This window comes from Mobula hypostoma, chromosome 28 (assembly GCF_963921235.1).
Source record: "Mobula hypostoma chromosome 28, sMobHyp1.1, whole genome shotgun sequence".
NCBI lineage: Eukaryota > Metazoa > Chordata > Chondrichthyes > Myliobatiformes > Myliobatidae > Mobula > Mobula hypostoma.
Window position 1 is genome coordinate 16,542,508 of NC_086124.1, and position 19,570 is coordinate 16,562,077.

The 19,570-nt window shown below is 41.5% G+C and overlaps 2 protein-coding genes across 2 annotated transcripts in view; one reads left to right on the forward strand and one right to left on the reverse strand.

The window, feature by feature from the left end:
- Window positions 1-19,570, forward strand: part of LOC134339020 (histone H2AX-like) — a 622,359-nt gene that overhangs the window by 104,485 nt on the left and 498,304 nt on the right. The gene's annotated exons all lie outside the window — the stretch shown is intronic.
- Window positions 1-19,570, reverse strand: part of LOC134338713 (uncharacterized) — a 32,847-nt gene that overhangs the window by 9,361 nt on the left and 3,916 nt on the right. Inside the window, exons 2-7 of the mRNA XM_063034756.1 lie at window positions 15,483-15,515; window positions 13,173-13,466; window positions 11,311-11,583; window positions 7,832-8,104; window positions 6,015-6,302; window positions 1,708-2,004 (exon numbers count right to left, since the gene is read on the reverse strand). Coding sequence (XP_062890826.1) covers window positions 1,708-2,004; window positions 6,015-6,302; window positions 7,832-8,104; window positions 11,311-11,583; window positions 13,173-13,466; window positions 15,483-15,515 — 1,458 coding nt within the window. The remainder of the gene's footprint in view (window positions 1-1,707; window positions 2,005-6,014; window positions 6,303-7,831; window positions 8,105-11,310; window positions 11,584-13,172; window positions 13,467-15,482; window positions 15,516-19,570) is intronic.

A 19,570-nucleotide genomic window follows, 5' to 3' on the forward strand; every position in this document is an offset into this window, starting at 1 on the left:
GTTTCCACTATTTTATGCTTTTATTTCAGATTTTGAACAGGATTTCCAAGAATTACTTCCCAGAGCCTTGCATTCCGACCTGTGCCATTGGGGAAATGACTTCGGAGCCTCTCCGACCACACACACACACACACACACACACACACACACACACAACAAAGTATTTTTGAATTGGAATCTGAATCAGAATCAGATCTAGCATTAGTGACAAATGTCGTGAATTTTGTTGTTTTGCGGCAGTAGTGCAGTACAATACATAAAGCACTATAAATTACAATATAAATATAAATATAAATAGAACTAAGAATTGAAGAAGTAATAAAAAAGAGAGGAAATATTGAGCAACACACACAAAATGCTGGTGGGACGCAGCAGGCCAGGCAGCATCTATAGGGAGAAGTACAGTCGACAATTCGGGCCGAGACCCTTCGTCACGACTAACTGAAAGAAGAGATATTTCCAGCTCTTAACCTCATCCCTCCCCCTCCTGTCTTCTCCTATCATTTCGGATCTCCCCGTCCCCCTCCCATTTTCAAATCTCTTACTGTCTCTTTTTTTAGTTAGTCCAGTACTCAACTTCAGTAAGACCAAACAGCCGATTGTGGACTTCAGAGAGGGTAAGATGAGGGAACACAAATCAATCCTCATAAAAGGTTCAGAAGTGGAAAAATGAGCATTTTCAAGTTCTTGGTTGTCTATATCTCTGAGCATATAACCTGGTTCTAACATATTAATACAGCTATAAATAAGGTAAGACAGTAGCTATATTTGATTAGGAGTCAGAGGTTATTTGGTTTATGATCTAAAACACTCGACAGCTTCTACAGGTGTATCGTAGAGAGCAATCTGACTGACTGCAACACCGTCTGGTATGGGGGGGGGGCGGGCGGGGAGAGGTGATGGCGCTGCTGCACATGATTGAATAAATTGCACAGAGTGGTAAAATTAGTCAGCTCCATCATGGGCACAAGCCTCCATAATATCTAAGATGTCTTCAAAGAGCATCAGAAATACGGCGTCCGTCATTAAAGACCCGCACTACCCAAGACATGCCCTCTTGTCCTTGTTATCATCTGGAAGGAGGCAGCGAAGCCTGAAGGCACACAACCAGCGATTCGGGTCATCTGACATCTGATTTCTGAATGGACATTGAACTCATGAGCACCACCAGCAGGACTTCATTTATTTCTGTTTTTGCACTAATTATTTTAATTTAACTATTTATTGCAAATACTCACACAACGCATATAAACTTACTTTGTAAATGTTTATCACCCTTTTCAATGTACTGTTGCTGTAAAGTTAACAAACTTCACGACATTTGCGGTGATATTAAACCTGATTCTGATTTCGTCATCCAAATTCTTGACATAAAAATGAAAGGTAGCGGTCCGGCTACATATCACTGAGGAATACCACTTATCACCAACAGCAACCCACTGTATTCCGACACTTTTGCCTCCTGCCCGTCAGCTAATCATCTACACAGGCTCGCATTTTTCTGCAATACTATCGGCTTTTATCTTGTTAAGCGGCCTCATATGCGGCACCTTAACAAAGGCCTTGTGATAATCCAAACAAACAAATGACTCTTCTTTGTCTACGTTGTCTGAAGGAAAGCATACTAATCTTGGCCTACTTTATCATGCATCTTCATGTACCCCGAGGCCTCTTTCTTACTAATGGACTCCAAAATGTTTTACTCACCTCTTACAGACAAATGTACAGAATTACTCCACGCCGATGTAAACCGTCTTCCTTCTACCACAGCCTCGTAAACACAGCTGTAATCACCACTCCTGTTACGATCTATATTCTGAATTGTGAAGTTTACAGCATTGTTCTGTGGATTGGGATTGCTGGACACCAAGTTATTTAATCCATTTTGTTCATATAAATAAAACGTTATTCTCGGAAATTCCTGTGGACTTCTGCAAATAAAGATAACGTTTCCCCCTTGAACAACATCAGGGGAAACCACTGACAACAGCGGTATGGGCAAATCTGCAAAATAAAGTTTTTTTCTGTAAACACACAAAATATGACATAGGACTAAATAAGAAAACATATATGTAATTCAATTAACTGGGATAGATCCTATGAAGAGGGCCGAAGAGCAACATGTCATCATACTCTGAGAGATGTGAATTACGTGTGTATCCTCAAAGCCTTGAAGCTTTATGATCAACAGTCTAATCGAGGTGGTATGCAAGACCATTTCGCTATCGGTTTGTTGGTCGACCGTACTGATTAGTTATCAGCTTGCTGCTTGGACGCCTGTCACCGGTATTGAATCATTAAAACAACTTCGCAATGATAATAACTAGGGTATGATTCTGCGTCGCTGATATGATGTATGATATCTGCTATCTGTCAAGCAGGGTGCTGTGCACAGTCCTGATTTGATGGAGACAGACGTGAGAGCATGGAGGAACATCTGGAAAAACTTCTGAAATGACTTCTCACTGCCGCTGCTATTGTGTGATCCAGAATCTCCGGAGGAGAAGGCTCCGAGTCCTCGGCTTTGCTTGTATTGCTCGGCGGCCGGCCGCGGTCGAAACGCTCTGCAGAGAGTGTCCTCATAATCTAATCTAATCTAATCTAATTCTAAACCTGATTAATTTTCACTTATGATAATCAGATTTTTAAACGTTCTGTATTGTAGTGGTTGATTTTAGTGCACCTAAACTCTCGGAGTTAGATACCTGTTAAAACATTATAGAAACATAGAAACATAGAAAATAGGTGCAGGAGTAGGCCATTCTGCCCTTCGACATTAAGTATTGAAAAAGCTTAAGTTTGCCACGTTATTCCCTTCATTGAAAATAGAATTATGACAGTTGTGGTTCATTCTCATGTGTGGAAGTCACTGATGCAACCTGTTGATTTGACCATTGGACTATAAGACCAGAATACATACGACCAGAATTGCAAGCAAGAGAAAATCTGCAGATGCTGGAAATCCAAGTAACACACACAAAATGCTGGGGGAATTCAGCAGGTTAGGCAGCATCTATGGGAAAGAATATAGTTGACGTTTCGGGCCGAATGCCTTCATCAGGTTTGGAGAAAAAAAATGAGGAGTCCGAGATAAGCAAAGAGCTGTGAAGTTGATTGGTGACATAGATGGAGGGCTGGAGAAGGAGGAATCTGATGGAAGAGGACAGAAGGCCATGGAATAAAGAAAAGGGGGAGAAGCAACAGAGGGAGGTGATGGACAGGTAAGGAGATAATGTGAGAGAGGGAAAAGGGAGTGGGGAATGGTGAAGTGGGGGTGCGGAGGGTATTACCGGACATTCGAGAGATCGATGTTCATGCCATCACATATAAGGCTACCCAAACGGATATAAGGTATTGCTCCTCCAACATGAGTGTGGCCGCATCACGATAGTAGAGGAGGACATGAGCAGACATTCCGGAATTAGAATGGGAAGTAGAATTAAAATGAGTAACCACTAGAGATCCCGCTTTTTTTTCTGGCGAAGGGAAGGCAGATGTTCAGCGAAGCGGCCTCCAACTCCATGTCTCCTCTCAATAGTATACAGGAGACCACACCGGGAGCAACAGATACAACAGATGACCCCAACAGACTCAAGGTGAAGTGTTGCCTCATTTGGAAGTATTGTTTAGCGCCCTAAATGGTAGTGAGGGAGGAGGTGTAGGAGCATGTGAAGCACTTGCTCCGCTTGCAAATATAAGTGCCAGGACAGAGGTCAATAGGGAGGGATGAATGGACAAGCGAGTCGCGTAGTGAGCTATTCCTGCGGAAAGCAGAAAATGTGTAGGCGGGCTGGGGGTTGTGTTGGGCTGGATGGAAAGATCTGTTTTAGGTCGGCTCCCGTTGGAGATGGCGGAAGTTACGGAAAAGTAGACCGCTTGGCCACCGAGTCTGCCTGCCATTTCGTCTTTCCTGGTCCATTTTACCTCTCAGCCTCAATGTCTTGCCTTTCGCCAATATCCCTTCATGCCCTGACCAATTAAGAATCTATCCACCTCCGCCTTAAATATACAGACAGACTTGGTCTTATAGTGTATATTATGCGCTTTCTTCTGCCCTGTATTCACGTCTTTCAATTTTGCCCACCTTTTACCTTGCAGCTCATCCTGTTGATAGGAATTGTATGCTACCATGTCCCTGTCCTTCCTGGGAGTCTCACGGAACATTGCCTTTGTTTCTAAACCAACTACCTCATCTCCAGCACTATGATTGCTGTTCCCATCCCCCTGCCAAAATTGTTTAAACCCACCCGTACAACGCTAGCCAACTTGCACGCAAGGATATTAGATATCCTTGGGTTTAGATGTAACCTTTCTCAGAAGAGATCTCAACGATCCATAAATTTGAACCCCTGCCGCCTGCAACAGTTCTTCAGCCATGCATTCACTGACTAAATCTTTCTACCTTACCGTCACAGGCAGGTGGCACAGACAGCAATCTAGAGATTACTACCCTGGATGTCCTGCCTCTCAGCTTTCTACCTAGCACCCTGAAATCTGTCTCCAGGACCTCCTTACATCGTATACCTATGCCATTGCTACCAATATGTACCAAGACCTCTGGCTGCTCACCCACGCCCTTGAGAATGTGATGGCCCTGATCGAAGACATCCCTGATCCTGGCACTAGGGGGGCAACGTACTATTCAGGTGGCTGTAAAGCGCCCACGGAACATCATCTCTATTCCTCTGACTAAGGAATCTCCTATAAACACTGCTGTGTTCATCCCGTCTGTGCTTTTTCGAACCACAGCACCAGACTCAGTTGCAGAGACCCAGTCATTTTGGCTCTCTTCTGTTAGGTCGTCCCCCTCAATAGAATCTAAAGTTATAAACATATTATGCAGGGAAACGGCCAAAGGTGTGCTATGTACAGGCTGTGCTTTTCCCATATTTCCCCTAACAGTTCCCCAGTTACCTACCTCCTGCAACCGAAAGGCGACCACCTCCCTCTAGCTCTTGTCTATCATCTGCTAAATCTCCCCTATGAGTAGAAGGTCACCGAGCTGCAGCTCCAGTTCCTTCATTAGTTTTCACAGGATTTGCAACTTGGTGTATCTAGTGCGTATGTGTTTAGCTGGGAGATTGGAGTTCTCCCAGGCTTCCCACATGCTTTACAAGTACAACACACCGCCCCTGGTGCCATTCTCACTAATTTACTACGCCGTAACAGATGAAGAACAAATAAATCAGTACAGAGATACAGAGTAAATTACAAGACTACTGACCTTACCCAAACCTGAACTCGCCCAAGCTTGATAGGCCAAAACCATTTTAAAGACGGGACAGTCCAAAACAATGGCCGCTTCGCTTGAACTTGAAATAATTTAATTGGCCCTTTCTAACGAATCCCTCTTGTTGATTTGCCGCTGCTCAACTCATAGAAACTGTCGCGCAACTCTACCTTAGATCACCCTCCTGTTTAATGTTAGCTCTTTTTACGCAGCCCTGATGTGGATTGTCCAACTCAGCGAAACTGACGCGAAGCTCTGCTTTTAAATCATGACGGAGGACTGGCGAAGACACGCTGATTCATGGTATTGCATCCACGAACGATGACGTGGAGTACTGAAATAAAAAAAAAACAACAAAACAAAACTCTGCACCGGACCCTGATGAATTTTCGAGTGGAACTGCCAGCATTCCTCGAAGGAAACTGTTCAACTCACGAAAAAAAACTAATGAAACATGCTACAAGGAGCAAAGGCCGACCTGCACAATATAACCTTTGTTTTGCACAACAACAGATTATATATAGTCTGTTGGGGAGAAAAAAAAACTAGCCTGTAGCTTAAAATAACTAAATAGGGCACATTATAATGGAAATTAGATCAATCAAGAAATATATTTATTCACATTGAAACTAATTGTAAGTATAAATGCAAAGATTTTAGAGACCGATAAGTACATTAAACTCATCTCTTCTTGTGCGAATCTTCAACGCCATGCTTTCATCAAAACGGGCGTTAGAATGAGATGAAAGAGTTTTCTGAGAAATCGACAGGTATCGAAACTTACCCACTACGGTTATATTCACAATGTCGCTTTGCTCTGAGTACGTACTGCTGGTGTAAAGACAAACATAATGATGTGGCCCACTCTCAGGTTCCACGACAGTAAAGTTGACTGCGTTTGACCGTGAAGCAATTTCTTCCTGGGTGGCTGCTAAGTGTCGTCCTCCATCATACAAGTGAAAATTGTTGAGCCAACGCCGATTCTTAGCTTCACAGGTTAATACAATCAGTTCTTCTCTTAAGTATACCCTATCCGCACGATCAGCCGAAAGCCGCAGTTTATCAAGACCTGCTGCAGAAAGAAAGTTTGTTCAGCGATACTCAAAACGTCACCTGGGTAATCCCCTGTGGTTTGGCTAATTGAAAACTATTTTTCAGTCTATTAGTAATCTATTAGCATAATGGTTAGATTATAAAATGGATGGATTCCGGCTTGAACATTCATAAATTTACGAGGTCACTAGTTTGTTGCTAAAGGTGCTAGTAACCTCATGACTCAGGTTGTTGTTACTTCTTAAAATGTCCGTCGTTACTTTTATTCATATAACGGATACAACCTGGTTTATGTCATCTAATATTATTTTAATTAATGGCAATGATTGGCGCTAGCGTAGTGGTTACCCTTATCGCTTTACAGCACCAGCGATCTTCAATCGAGGTTCATCCTTCTCTAATGCACGACATCTGTAACAACTGATGATTGGAAGTCACACGACCCCTGGACTTCTTCTCGTCTTTAGATGAACCTAGATCAGTGATGGCTGGAACAGTAAAATCGACGCAAGAACTGGAAAATACTTAGGTGGAGTTATACATTCCTGATAAAGGCATGTGCTCATTTTGTGGATTTTAAGCCAAGGACGTCAAAATATTCAAATCCAATTGAAATGTCCCTTGCAGAATTGTTGCAGCTGCATCTAATATGGCTGCGTCCAAGTGGCTAAAAAATCTGGATATGTCCTTTCAAAGTGATACTTCCAGTCTGACCTTCAATTAATATTTACTGTTGACCTTGAACTGTGTCTCACAGCCGACTTGGAATTCAGTGGGGGTTACGTGTTATCTGTGGACCTTGGTGCAGCCACTTTACTCTTGAAGAGACCTGCTGAATTCCTGCGCATCTCATATCATTTACCTTTGACACCAGAATGAAAATAACTGGCAGATTCAGGAGTTTCATTCACAAATTGGAACTTACGTGCAGGTCCCGAAGTTGGGAAAATTACGGCACCTGGAACGATTGGAATGTAGGAATGGACTACCAGTCTCAGACGAATGTGTTGACTCATTCCTGGATTGGACTTAAGAGCACTGTGGAATTGATATATTACGGAACACACGACATTTGGATATTATTTTCAATTTTGGTCGGGCAATCAAAGAAGGTCCAACACTGCTTAACGTTTGTTTTGCACAAAACAATTTTTGGGGAAAAATGGAATTGCATTCCTCCTGTCCTAGTAGCACGGTAGAGTAGCAGTTAATGAAATAGCTTTACGGCGCCTGTTTCAGATCACCGATTGGCGAACAGTTTCCGCCGCAGCCAAGGAGGAATGTGTACGTTTCCCCCGTGAACTCGTGTATTTCCCGAGGATGCTTTGGTTTCCTGCCACTTTGCAAAGATGTACGGGTTAGCGTCAGAAACATGGCGACGCATATGGGTTGCATAGAACAATACTCACTGATTTGATTTAATAAAAACCAAAACTTTCTCTTTATGTTTCCATGTACGTGGACAAATTAAGCTAATCTTATTCTTAATATCAAAAGTGGGCATCAGGTTACGCGGGTCTCTCTCAGACTAATAGAACTGTAACTTACCCAATATTGTTATCTTTAGTTTGCGACTGGATGCTGAACCTGCCCGACACTGATAGTAACTTATTCCAGTCTTCAACGCGCTGATGTAAAACGTGGCCGTTTTAATCCATGATGATGCTGTCTTGCGTGGCATTGATACAAACTGTCCTCCTTCATACAGTTCAAACGTCTGGACTGCACGTTCACTGTAGGAATCACAAGTGAATTTAACCGATTCTCCTTTGAAATAGACTTTGTCCTCACGGTCAGCTGATAGTCGCACTTCATGAGTAGCTGTGAGGACAGAGGAAATATTTTCAGACGGCATGCAAAGCGACAACTTGGTGGTGCAATTATAAGAGGAACACGTACAAAATGCAGAAGGAACTCAGCAGGTCATGATGATTGATCTCTTTCCTAAACGTCGTCTGTTCATTTCTCTCTATAGTAATTAAGTGGTTGGATGATTGGGAAGCTTGTAAAATCGATTGCTATTACAAAGGAAAAAGTGATTTGATTTGAATTGAATTGACTTTATTACTTACATCCTTCACCTACTTGAAAAGTAAAAATCTTTAGGTTACGTGCTTGGCAAACGCAAAGGTCTTAAGGTGGATAAGGAGCGAATGAACTACATTCCAAGGTCATGAGAGAAGTTGCTGAACAGGTAAGGGATGCATTGGTCATGTTCGTTCAAGAGTTGCTTGATTTTGGCATGCTCCCGGAGGACTGGAAGATTTGCAAATGTCACTCCACTTTTAAACAACGGAGGTAGACAAAAGAGAGGAAATTATGGGCCAGTTAGCCGAACCTCAGTAGTGGAGAAAGTGTTGAAATCTATTTTTAAGGACAATCTTTCGGAATACTTAGAGACTAATGATAAAATAACTCAAAGTCAGCATGGTTTCTATTCAGTGAAATCTTGCCTGATAGATCTGTTAGAGGTCTTCAAGAAAGTAACACGCAGGGTGGCCAAAGGAGAAGCAGTGGATGTCATTACTCGGATTTTCAGAAAGCAGTTAATATGGTGCCACACATGGGGCTGCTTAGCAAGATAAAATCCTATGGACTTACATAAAGATACTAATCTGGGTAGAGGAATGGCTGATAGCCAGGAGGCAGCGTGTGGGAATTAACGAAGGGTCTCGGTCCGAAACGTTGACTGTACCTCTTCCTATAGATGCTGCCTGGCCTGATGCGTTCCACCAGCATTTTGTGTGTGTTGTGGGAATTAAGGGGGGCTTTTCTGTTTTGCTGCCGGTAACTAGTATTGTCCCTCAGAGGTCAGTACTGAGACCCCTAATTTCATATCATTTGCCAATGATTTAGATAATTGGTAGCTTTGCGGCCAAGTTTGCAGATGATGCGAAGACACGTGGAGAGGTATGCAGTGATGAGGAAGCAATGCGATTGCAGAAGGATTTAGACAAATTGGAAGAATGGGCAAAAAAGTGGCAGTTGGAATAGAGTGTTGAGAAATGTACGATAATGCATGTTGGTAAAAAAAAAGATCAGTAATGTGAACTATTATTTAAACAGGAAGAAGGCTCACACGCCAAAGTTGCAGTGGGACTTAGGAGTCCTCATGAAAAACTCCGAGAAGGTTAACCTACAGGGCGAGTCTACAGAAAAGAAGGCAAATGCATCGTTGGCATTTATTTCAAAGGGAATAGAATGTAAACGTAAGGAGATAATGCTGAGGCTTTAAATGACAGCAGGACGGTTAGTTTGACCTCACTAGTTGGGAAGATTTTGGAATCGATTTTTAAAGATGTTGTTTTGGGGTACTTGGAGTACATGATTAAATAGGCGTACGTCAGAATCGTTTCTTTAAGGGGAAATCTTGCCTTATAAATCTGTAGGAATTCTTTGAGGAAATGAAAACCAGGGTAGACAAATTAGAATCGGTGGATGTTGTGCACTTGGATTTTCAGAAGACCTTTGACACGTTGCCATCGATGAGGCCGCTGAACAAATTAAGATCCTAATGTGTTAATGAAACGATACTGGAATGTATGATTGGCAGGAGACAAAGAGTGGGAATAAATGGAGCCTTTTCTGGTTGCCTGCCGGTGAGGATCGATGTTCCACAAGGGTTTTTGCTGGGTCTTCTTCTCTTTGTCCATGTTTTGGATGATGGAGTTGATGGCATTGTCGTCAGATTTACGGACAATACGAAGTATGGTGGAGGGAGAGAAAGTGTTGAAAATGTAGAGAGGATGCAAAAGAAGGACTTAGACAAATTAGAAGCATGGGCAGAGAAGTGGCCGATGGGAAACGGTGTAGGGAGTTTTATGGTCTTGCGCATTAGAGGAAATATCAGCGTGGAATGTTTTCTAAATGGAGAAAAAAAATTACAAAAAAAATATGTTCGAAGGGACTTGGGATTTCTGAAAGGTAACTTTGCAGTTTGGATCTGTGGTGAGGAAGGCAAAGAGAACATTACATCTAGAATATAAAAGCAAGGATGTAATTATGAGACTTTATGAGGCAATGGTGCAATCTCATTGTGTATTGGGAAGAGTTTTGGGTCCCTTATCTGAGAAACGGTGTGCTAACATTGGACAGTATTGAAAGGAGGCACCGATAGTTGGAGAGGATGTTTCCTATGGTGCGAAAGTCTGGGACCAAGGTGCAAAGCCTCAGAATGCATGGACGTCCATTTAAAACGGAAATGAATCGAAATTTCTTTAGCTACAGAGCTGTGATTCTGTGGAATCCGTTGCCAAAGGTGGCTATAGAGGCCAAGTCATTGGCTATATTTAAGGCAGAGGTTGATGAATGATCGATTATTTATGGCACAAGGGGTTACAAGCAAACCTGGAGACTGGGGCAGGAGGGAAATAGCTCAGCCATAATAAAATGCCGGAGCAGACTCAATGGGCTGAATGGCCTAATTCTTCCCCTGTATGTTGTGGTCTTACGGTCAACGTTGCCTGCAGAAATGTTTCCAATGATGCCAACTCGGAAGGTAATGTAACGAGAAACTAAGAGCCTCGAACAAGAGTAACATTTATTCCTGCGACATACGTTTGTAGATAATTGTTTCGTAGACTTCTTAAATAGTTGAAGGAGGTGGGAAAACGGACAACATGGAGTTACATTACTCCTGATGGTAGAGGAAAGACCTGTATTAGCTGACGCAAGCGCGAGGAAATCTGTAGATGCTGGAATTTCAAGCAACACACGTAAAAGTTGCTGGCGAACGTAGCAGGCCAGGCAGCATCTCTAGGAAGTGATCCTGACGAAGGGTCCCGGCCCGAACCGTCGACTGTACCCCTTCCTAGAGATGCTGCCTGGCCTTCTGCGTTCACCAGCAACTTTTATGTGTGCTGTATTAGCTGACGCTACTTTTGTCCAGCAAAAAAAAAACAATAGTGGGTACATAGATCATTCTCAAGATTTTGCAGTGAACTTAAAATCAATAATATATCCATGTATATTCACATCAAAAATGTACATTAAATAAATCTGTCAAATATATAGAAGTGTAGACATACCCAATATTTCTATTGCTTCTGCTGAGCTCTGTCCTAAGGGTGCCAAGCAATAGTAAAATTGCTTTCCAGTGTTTACGGGCATGAAGGCAAAGGTGACCTTCTTTGTCTTCGAAGTGTCTGCCTGGTCGCCTTCTGGGGAATATTGACGTACACCGGATAATTGAAAGTGGCTGCGTTTATGTGCCTCGTTGGACTCACAGGTGAAGTTAACCGATTCTCCTTTCAAATATACTTTATCCGCACGGTCAGCTGATAGTCGGAGATTTTTTTGCCCTGCCAGGAGGAGAAGAAAGTTATGCAGGTGACTCAAATGGTGATACATGGTAGATCCCACATTCATTTCTTTACGGGTAGAAGGATGATTTAAGATTCTTAGTAGCTTGGAAATAATCGAGACTGATATTTTCAGCACATTTCCATATCTACAGGGTAAATGGGAGGCCTGCAGATGTGAAGTTCTGAGAGTAGTTTTTTAATGTCACTGTCAGAATAAAAGGAATGACTAACCGTATTAGGTAATCTTGGTTTTCGAGAGATATTAAGGCTCCGGTTAATAAGCAAAAGGAGAGGCGTAGCAAGTTCAGGCAGCAAGAGCAAATGAGCTACTTGAGCAGTGTCGGAAATGCGGGGGTGGCGGGGGGGGGGCGCTAAAAATATACGAGGTTGCTCAATCAGACAAAGTGAAGGGGAATCCCACGAGCTTCTACACTTACACAGTATTAAGTCTTACACACTGCTCGGGTCAAATTTGACCCGTTTTGACATTTGACAACAATAAGAACACCCTAATGCCATTTTTTTTTTTGCCGAAATTTGATGACTTTTCCTAATGTGACCTAAAATACGCAAAAATGAAAATATTTTTTAAAATTATACATTTGTAGAGGTGCTACAAATTGTTGTACATTGAGGCTGTTCCGGATCAAATTTGACCCGTATCTATTGATATGGATTTTTGATCTCTGAAACATTAATAAAGGATTAATGTACATTGAGGCTGTTCTGGGTCAAATTTAACCTTAGCTATTGAAATGCATTTTAAATCTCGGAAACAATAATTAAGGATTAATCACCCATTTATTAATGTCGGATAGGCTATTTATAAATTCTAAATAGATCTGTTGTTCAAAATTTTGCATAGATACTTGTTATGAGGAGATTCTTGGACCGGGTTAAAATTGACCCGGACCATACTGTAGAGGTATAGAATATGAACCGGTTGCCTGGGTTAAGAAGGCAAGTGAGAAAACTGTTCTTTCTGGGGATCAGCGAGGTTATCTATATATGAAGCCGAACGTCATGGAGGAGATCTTAAACTGATTTTTTTGCATTTATATTTACTGTGGAGACGGACACAGAGTTTATAGAGCTGTGGGAAAACAGCAGCGAACCCATGAACTGTATGCAGATAACGGAGAAAATAACTGTTGTACTGAGGCAATTTAAGGTGAGTAAATCGCCAGAGCCTAATAAAGTGTCTCCTTGGACCTGCTTGTGTGGTGTGGTTCTGTACAGCTCAACTTTGTTTCCCTTTAATTTCAGATAAGAAATCACCTATTAATGAGGTAATGATTCAGAAGATGAGATGACACGGAGCGAAAGAAAGCCATGGGGATCATCATAAACCAGACATATGGAGCCATGGAGTGAGTGCTAGTATGGGAATGTTCGTCGACTGACTACGTACGAAAAACCAAAGAGCAAAACGAATTGTGAATTGAATGCAATCAATCACGGAGAGAATGTACACACATCTTACAGAGAAATGTGGGAAAGTTGTGCTTCCAAACATGTGCATGTATTCATAGCGTGGGGTTCAGATGAAGCAGGATTCACACATATCGACGTAAATTAGCACTTACCAATTACTGTTATCAAAACTGCTTCACTTTGCGCTATGGGTTTCTGAGATAACTTGCTTTTATAAACGCACGTGTAATATCGGGACGATGTGTGCAGAACCTTGGTGGTAAATAGAACCGTGTTTATTACTGAAATTGTTGTTTGGGGTTTTGTTTGTAAAGGACGTTGTTCAAGAACCAATTCAAACTCGCAGAATGAATATTGATAGTTAGATTCACAGGTGAATGTAACCGATTCTTCCGCGAAATAAAAGTTATCGACACGATCAGCTGATAGGCGCAGTTTACCGAGACCTGCAGGGCAGAAAGAAACTCAGATGAGGCAAAAAGCGAGCGGTGTTGCACCTCGCATTTATTTGATTCAAAGTGTAAAGAATTTGTTCTGTTCGTGGCTTTAGCACAGAGTGTATACATGTTGCACGAGTTTCCTGTTTGTACCTGAGTAGTTTCTTAGATTATGCTCATCTTTTGAAAATGATACTCGTACATGCATCGATAGTTTCCATTTCATTCTCTGACTGCAAATAATTATTACCATTTAAATGCGAAATTCACAAGTAAACGTGTTCTAATTTATTTATGGTCACTTCAGTATTAAATACCTCCAGACTTATTTATTTGTTTTTCTTTTGCTAAATTTGATTCACTGTTCTCTCCAGGAATCTACTCTACGAATATTAAGCACCACTCTATTGAATGCTATTCTCTGCTTTCTCTGCTGTGTCATAAAATGTTCTTTTAATTTCCAAATTATATTTGTTTTAGCTTGTTTTAACAAATTATATTTGTTTTAAATACACTTATGTATTTCAAGCCTTATAAATCTCATTGAACTCAGTTAAACCGATTAGAATTGTCCGTGTGCAGAAAGGCCTGAAAGGACAAGGCAAGCAGTTAAGAAAATAATAGTGGAACAATCGTAGTTAAGTCGTTTTTGCGAGAAATGGGAACGTGACCGTCGACGATCGGAAAGAACTGGGGTAGGCGGCTAAAAACGAAGTTTGCTGCAAAACGAACAGTCAAAATGAAGGGATGATTTCTCAAGAACAAGGGAAGTTTCAGGGAAGGAAAATAGCCGAAACGGGTGCTCGCGAAGGAAGAAAATCGGATAATGCCGGATCTGAGAAGTAATCTCAGTCTGGAAGTGTGAAAGAAGATATGAACCTTGAAGTAACGTGAACTGCGTGAATTTTCGGGAAGTATGTTAGTACACTGTGAAGCGTAAGACTGACAACCGATGTTTTCCCTAAATCTTCCTCCATCGTAGAATGCCCTAAATCTTCATCCATCAAGCCATTCTTTGGTGCCCTTCTGCAATCACCTTTAGACACATCATGTAATATCTTTAGACACCAATTCTCTCCACCTCCATCCGCCAACTTTCTACCCGTTTTATTACATTCACAAACAGATAATTATTGTATACCACAAATATAATTGAACTCAGAACCGATAGCTCTAATAGAAGCTTTGTCCACACACTTTCGTTCAGAAAACTGAACCTCCACCCAAATCTACATCATTTACTCACCCACTTTGGATTTTTTTTTCTAGCTCCTTTAAGATCAAATGGGCTTTAATTACTTTCGTCATGCTACCACGTAGGAACACGTAAAAAACCTCAGCACAGTACAAATGGACAGTATGTGCCATCTGACCCGTCATGAAAATGTCTAATTAATTTTAAAAATGCTATTGATCTAATAGCAGAGAAATCATAACGAGCAATCCTATTTTGATTACCTCTCATTAATCCTGCCCTTCCAAGTTTTGTTAAGTCCAATCCTTAGATTTTATATTGATGGTCAATTCAAACACCCCTGGATAATTACTGGTGTATCTCTTCTCTTCTCATTGAATGAAAGATAGGATTTTTCTCCTATAGTCATCTGTTGCCTCGACTGTGACTAGGAATGAAGGAAATATCTCAGAAAAAAGCACTTGCAATGGCGTCTTATGCTAGCAGTTGCATTCTGAAATAGATATCAGATACCGCTGGCTAATTGCTCTTTGTCGTCAATCATATTGGCATTCTTTACGTGTAACTTTTTTGTTTAAACACGATCCTACACGTAAATATGAACCATCAATTCAATGCGATCTCGACCCAGAATTGATAATTTTATATCCTTTTTCCCACATTCACTGGAATCCATGAACATCTACAATTAAATAGCGTAACTGGAATCTTCACTCTGGTTATAAATCCTTCTTGATCTCAGAGACTGCGCCACTGAATAAGAATAATCTAATCTCTTTTAACCTCACCAGTAGATGGGCAGTACGCGCAAAACGAATTTTGTCACTAACCTTGAGTATCGGTCATCTGAATCTTCATGACCACTGAAAGGAGGAAGTAAAAATTAGTTGTGCGAATTCCACTGTCAGCATATTTTAGCTAATCGTTGAATTCCACGACGCAAAATGATTATTTCTCCATTGTTCCCCCGAACACTGATTGCAGACCTCTCCATATTTTTTTTTTCCAAATCGGCATTGTCTGCCTTTCGCTGCTTCACGACATTACGAGGGTAATCGTTTATCCACCAGATACCAAATTTGATTTATCACTCTTCTAAATGTTTGAGTTGTTTCGAATTCTAGAGTTTGCTTCCCGATCTCCGTGACACAAATGCATTTTAACAGTCGCTTTTGGAAACAGACAGACAAACACGCACACATACATACACACACACACACACACACACACACACACGCACACACACACACACAAACACTCACTCACACACAACCGCACGCATAAATCGCAGTCTAGGAATTGTTGACTTTTCTGGCTAATACTGATGGAAGAAATGTGGAAGAAATATCTGCTTGAGAATAGGTGTCCGGTAAATGATGTCGTTACAATAATAGAAGTGCGTGATTGGAATGTGTTAGGCACCCAGTAACTATGAATGCTTCAATGACTGACGTCACGAGTAAGAACTCTGCGAAATCGGGGAGCAATGGAATTCAGATATAAAACTGGAGAGATTTCAAAATGAAACTGACACAGATGTTGACGAGGTGTCTCGCGCCAATTCGATAGGACACAGAGACAGAGGATTTTGGAACATTTGGGGAAAAACAATGCCTAGAGAGGAATAGTTATCATGATGTTGTGCAACATGAAATGTCATATTCTACAATCTTTACTGTGTATACTCTAGCAGAAGATGAAGGGAATAAAATGCATGGGTTTTAGTAAGGCATTGGATAAGTTCCCTCATCCAGATTATTAGGAATCCAGGGGAACACTTTGACCGAGACGATTGGACTCAGAAGTTACTTGCACACAAAAGATTGAGCGCAATATTCGGTGGAGCTTAATCTACCTGTAGGCCCAAGGCACCTTGTGAGATCAGCCGTAAAGGGATGTTACACAGTTAATGAAAAGACGCTTAGCAGCATTGATATGTGAAGAAATCTTGAGGTCTAACTCCAGAGCTCCAAAAATAATGGGTGCAAAATATGAAGATAAATAATACATAGGGAAACCTTATTTTTATTAGTTGAGGCATTGAGTTCAAGAATGAAAAGGTTATCGAGTGTACTTCAGTCAATTATGGTCGGCCACATTTTGGAAGGAAGTAGACGGTATATATAGAGTGCAGAAAAGTTTACCAGGATGTTGGATGTAACAAAGGAGTTGTGCCTAAAGGAAAGTTAAGACAAACTTTGGTTTTCCATGCCACTTGAATAGCGAAACCTGCGAGGTGGCCTGTCCGTATGTATTACATTTATGAGAAACATAGGCATGGTAGACAGCATGCATTGTTCCCCAGAGGGGAGCGCATTTAATTTCAAACGGGCTCGACGGAGATATGGAAGATAAGGGTTATAATCGAAGAGTAATGTTTGCATAGAATGCACTAGCAGGAATGGTACTTGAGGCAAATGCTATAGAAATTTTTATAAAGACTGTGACATATATGCATAGTGTGCAGAAGGTGGTATAGCCATTATATAGGCAACAGTTATTATATATATTCAGCTTGATGTCCACACACGGCATCTATTGTCTATTTAACTCTGCAAGAAATTCTTCTACAGTTTCATACTAATCGGAGATTCTGGCCTGCAGTGGTTATTGCCTTCAGGCTGTAAATATTAATTATTTAGAGTGAGACAATAATTACGTAGGAGAGGGTGCAAATGTCATTTTTTAAAGCTCGCATGTTCTTTATGCGACTAATTAACGTGAAATCAGCGGTATGGACATTAATTTGCTCGCATTCAACCTTTCGATTTCATAGAACATAGAAAACCTACAGCACAATACAGACCCTTCGGCCCACAAATTGTGCTGAACTGTCCTTACCTGAGAAATTACTTAAGGTTACACATAGCCCTATATTTTCCTGAGCTCCATGTACCTGTCCAGGAGTCTCTTAAAAGACCCGATCGTATCTGCCTTCATACCGTTGCCGGCAGCCCGATCTACGCATTCACCACTCTCTGCGTAAAGAAACATACCCCTGATATCTCCTCTGTACCTACTTCCAAGCAGCTTAAAACTGTGCCATCTCGTGCCAGCCACTTCCGCCCTAGGAAAAAAAGCCTCTGATTATCCACACGATCAATGCCTTTCATCATCTTATACACTTCTATCAGGTCACCTCTCATCCTCCGCTGCTCCGAGGGAAAAAGGCCGAGTTCACTCAATCTTTTCTCATAAGACGTGCTCACCAATCCAGTGAACATCCTTGTAAATCTCCTCTGCACCCTTTCTACGGTTTCCACATCCTTCCTATAGTGAGGCGACCAGAAGTGAGCACAGTACTCCAAGTGGGGTCTGAGCGGGTACCTGTATAGCTGCAACATTACCTCATGGCTCCTAAAATCAATCCCACGATTGATGAAGGCCAATGCACCGTATGCTTGCTTAACCACAGAGTCAATCTGCGCAGCGGCGCTGAGCGAACTCCGAAAAATAGAGGGCTATGCATAACCTACCTCTGATCCTCCACACAGCCAAGAGTCTTACCATTAATGCTATATTCTGCCATCATATTTGACCTACCAAAATGAACCACCTCACACTTATTTGGGTGAACTCCATCTGCCACTTCTCAGACCATTTTTGCATCCTATCAGTGTTTCTCTGTAACCTCTGACAGCCCTCCACACTATCCACAACACATCCAACCTTTGTCTGACCAGCAAATTTACTAACCCCTCCCTCCATTTCTTCATCCAGGTCATTTATAAAATCCATGAAGAGTGGGAGTCCCGGAACAGATCCCTCAGGCACACCACTGGTGACCGACTTCCATGCAGAATATGACTCGTCTACAACCACTCTTTGCCTTCTGTGGGCAAGCCAGTTCTGGATCCACGAAGCAATTTCACCTTGGATCCCATGCTCCTAATTTTCTCAATAAGCCTTGCATGGGGTACCTTGTCAAAGTCCATGCTGAAATCCATATACACTACATCCACTGCTCTACCATCATCAATGTGTTTAGTCACATCCTGAAAAAATTCGATCAGGCTCGTAATGCATGTCCCCCCTTTCAGAAAGCCATGCTGACTATTCCCAATCATATTGTGCCTCAACTACACTGTGGTTTCTTCTGACATGAGATAGTTTTCTCCAGTCAAATGAAGAAAAACCTATGTCCTTTGTATGTGTGGAGGGAGGTGGGCCAAATGATGCCAATGCAACAGCCTGATATTGATTAAGATTTTGTAAACAAAGCAGTTTCTGTAATTCAATGGCGTCTTAGCCAAAGATCCAAATAGAACCACTTGAGGGGTTAATTGAATATCTAATCTAATATGAATAAAAGAGAACTGGAACATTCCAGAACAAGAAACGTGCAGAAGTTGAAACCGACAAAAAGGAGAAGAGAGCTTTTTGGTGTTAAACCACGCCGCTTTCGGATTTTTCTGAGATCACATTTGGATTCAATATATCAATCAGCTGGCTATATTGCAGGAAGCATGTGGAGATTTCTGATAGAGTGCAGAGGAGGTTTGCCAGGACTTTTCCTACATAAGAACGGATTAAATATAAGGAGCGTTCGGGTAATTTCGAATGCTTACTTTCGAGCCTGTGATGGTGAGGTGCAGCCAAATAGAACTACATAGCATTATGCAGGTCATATATAGGATTTTATTTTCTTGGGTTTAAAATATAAAATGCTAAGAGCAGATATGGGATTTTGGCGGTGGGATCTTGACACATTGAGAGGTAGCTTCCATGGATAGCAACGTTTCCTGATGCCGTACACTCCAAATATCCGGAGCTGCCTCTCGGTTTTCTTTTATGTACTACCTTACCTTCCCTTTGCTATTTTCTATTTATGATTTATAATTTAAATTCTTAATATTTACTATTGATTTGTAATCTAGGGAGCGCGAAGCGCAGAATCAAATATGGCTGTGATGATTGT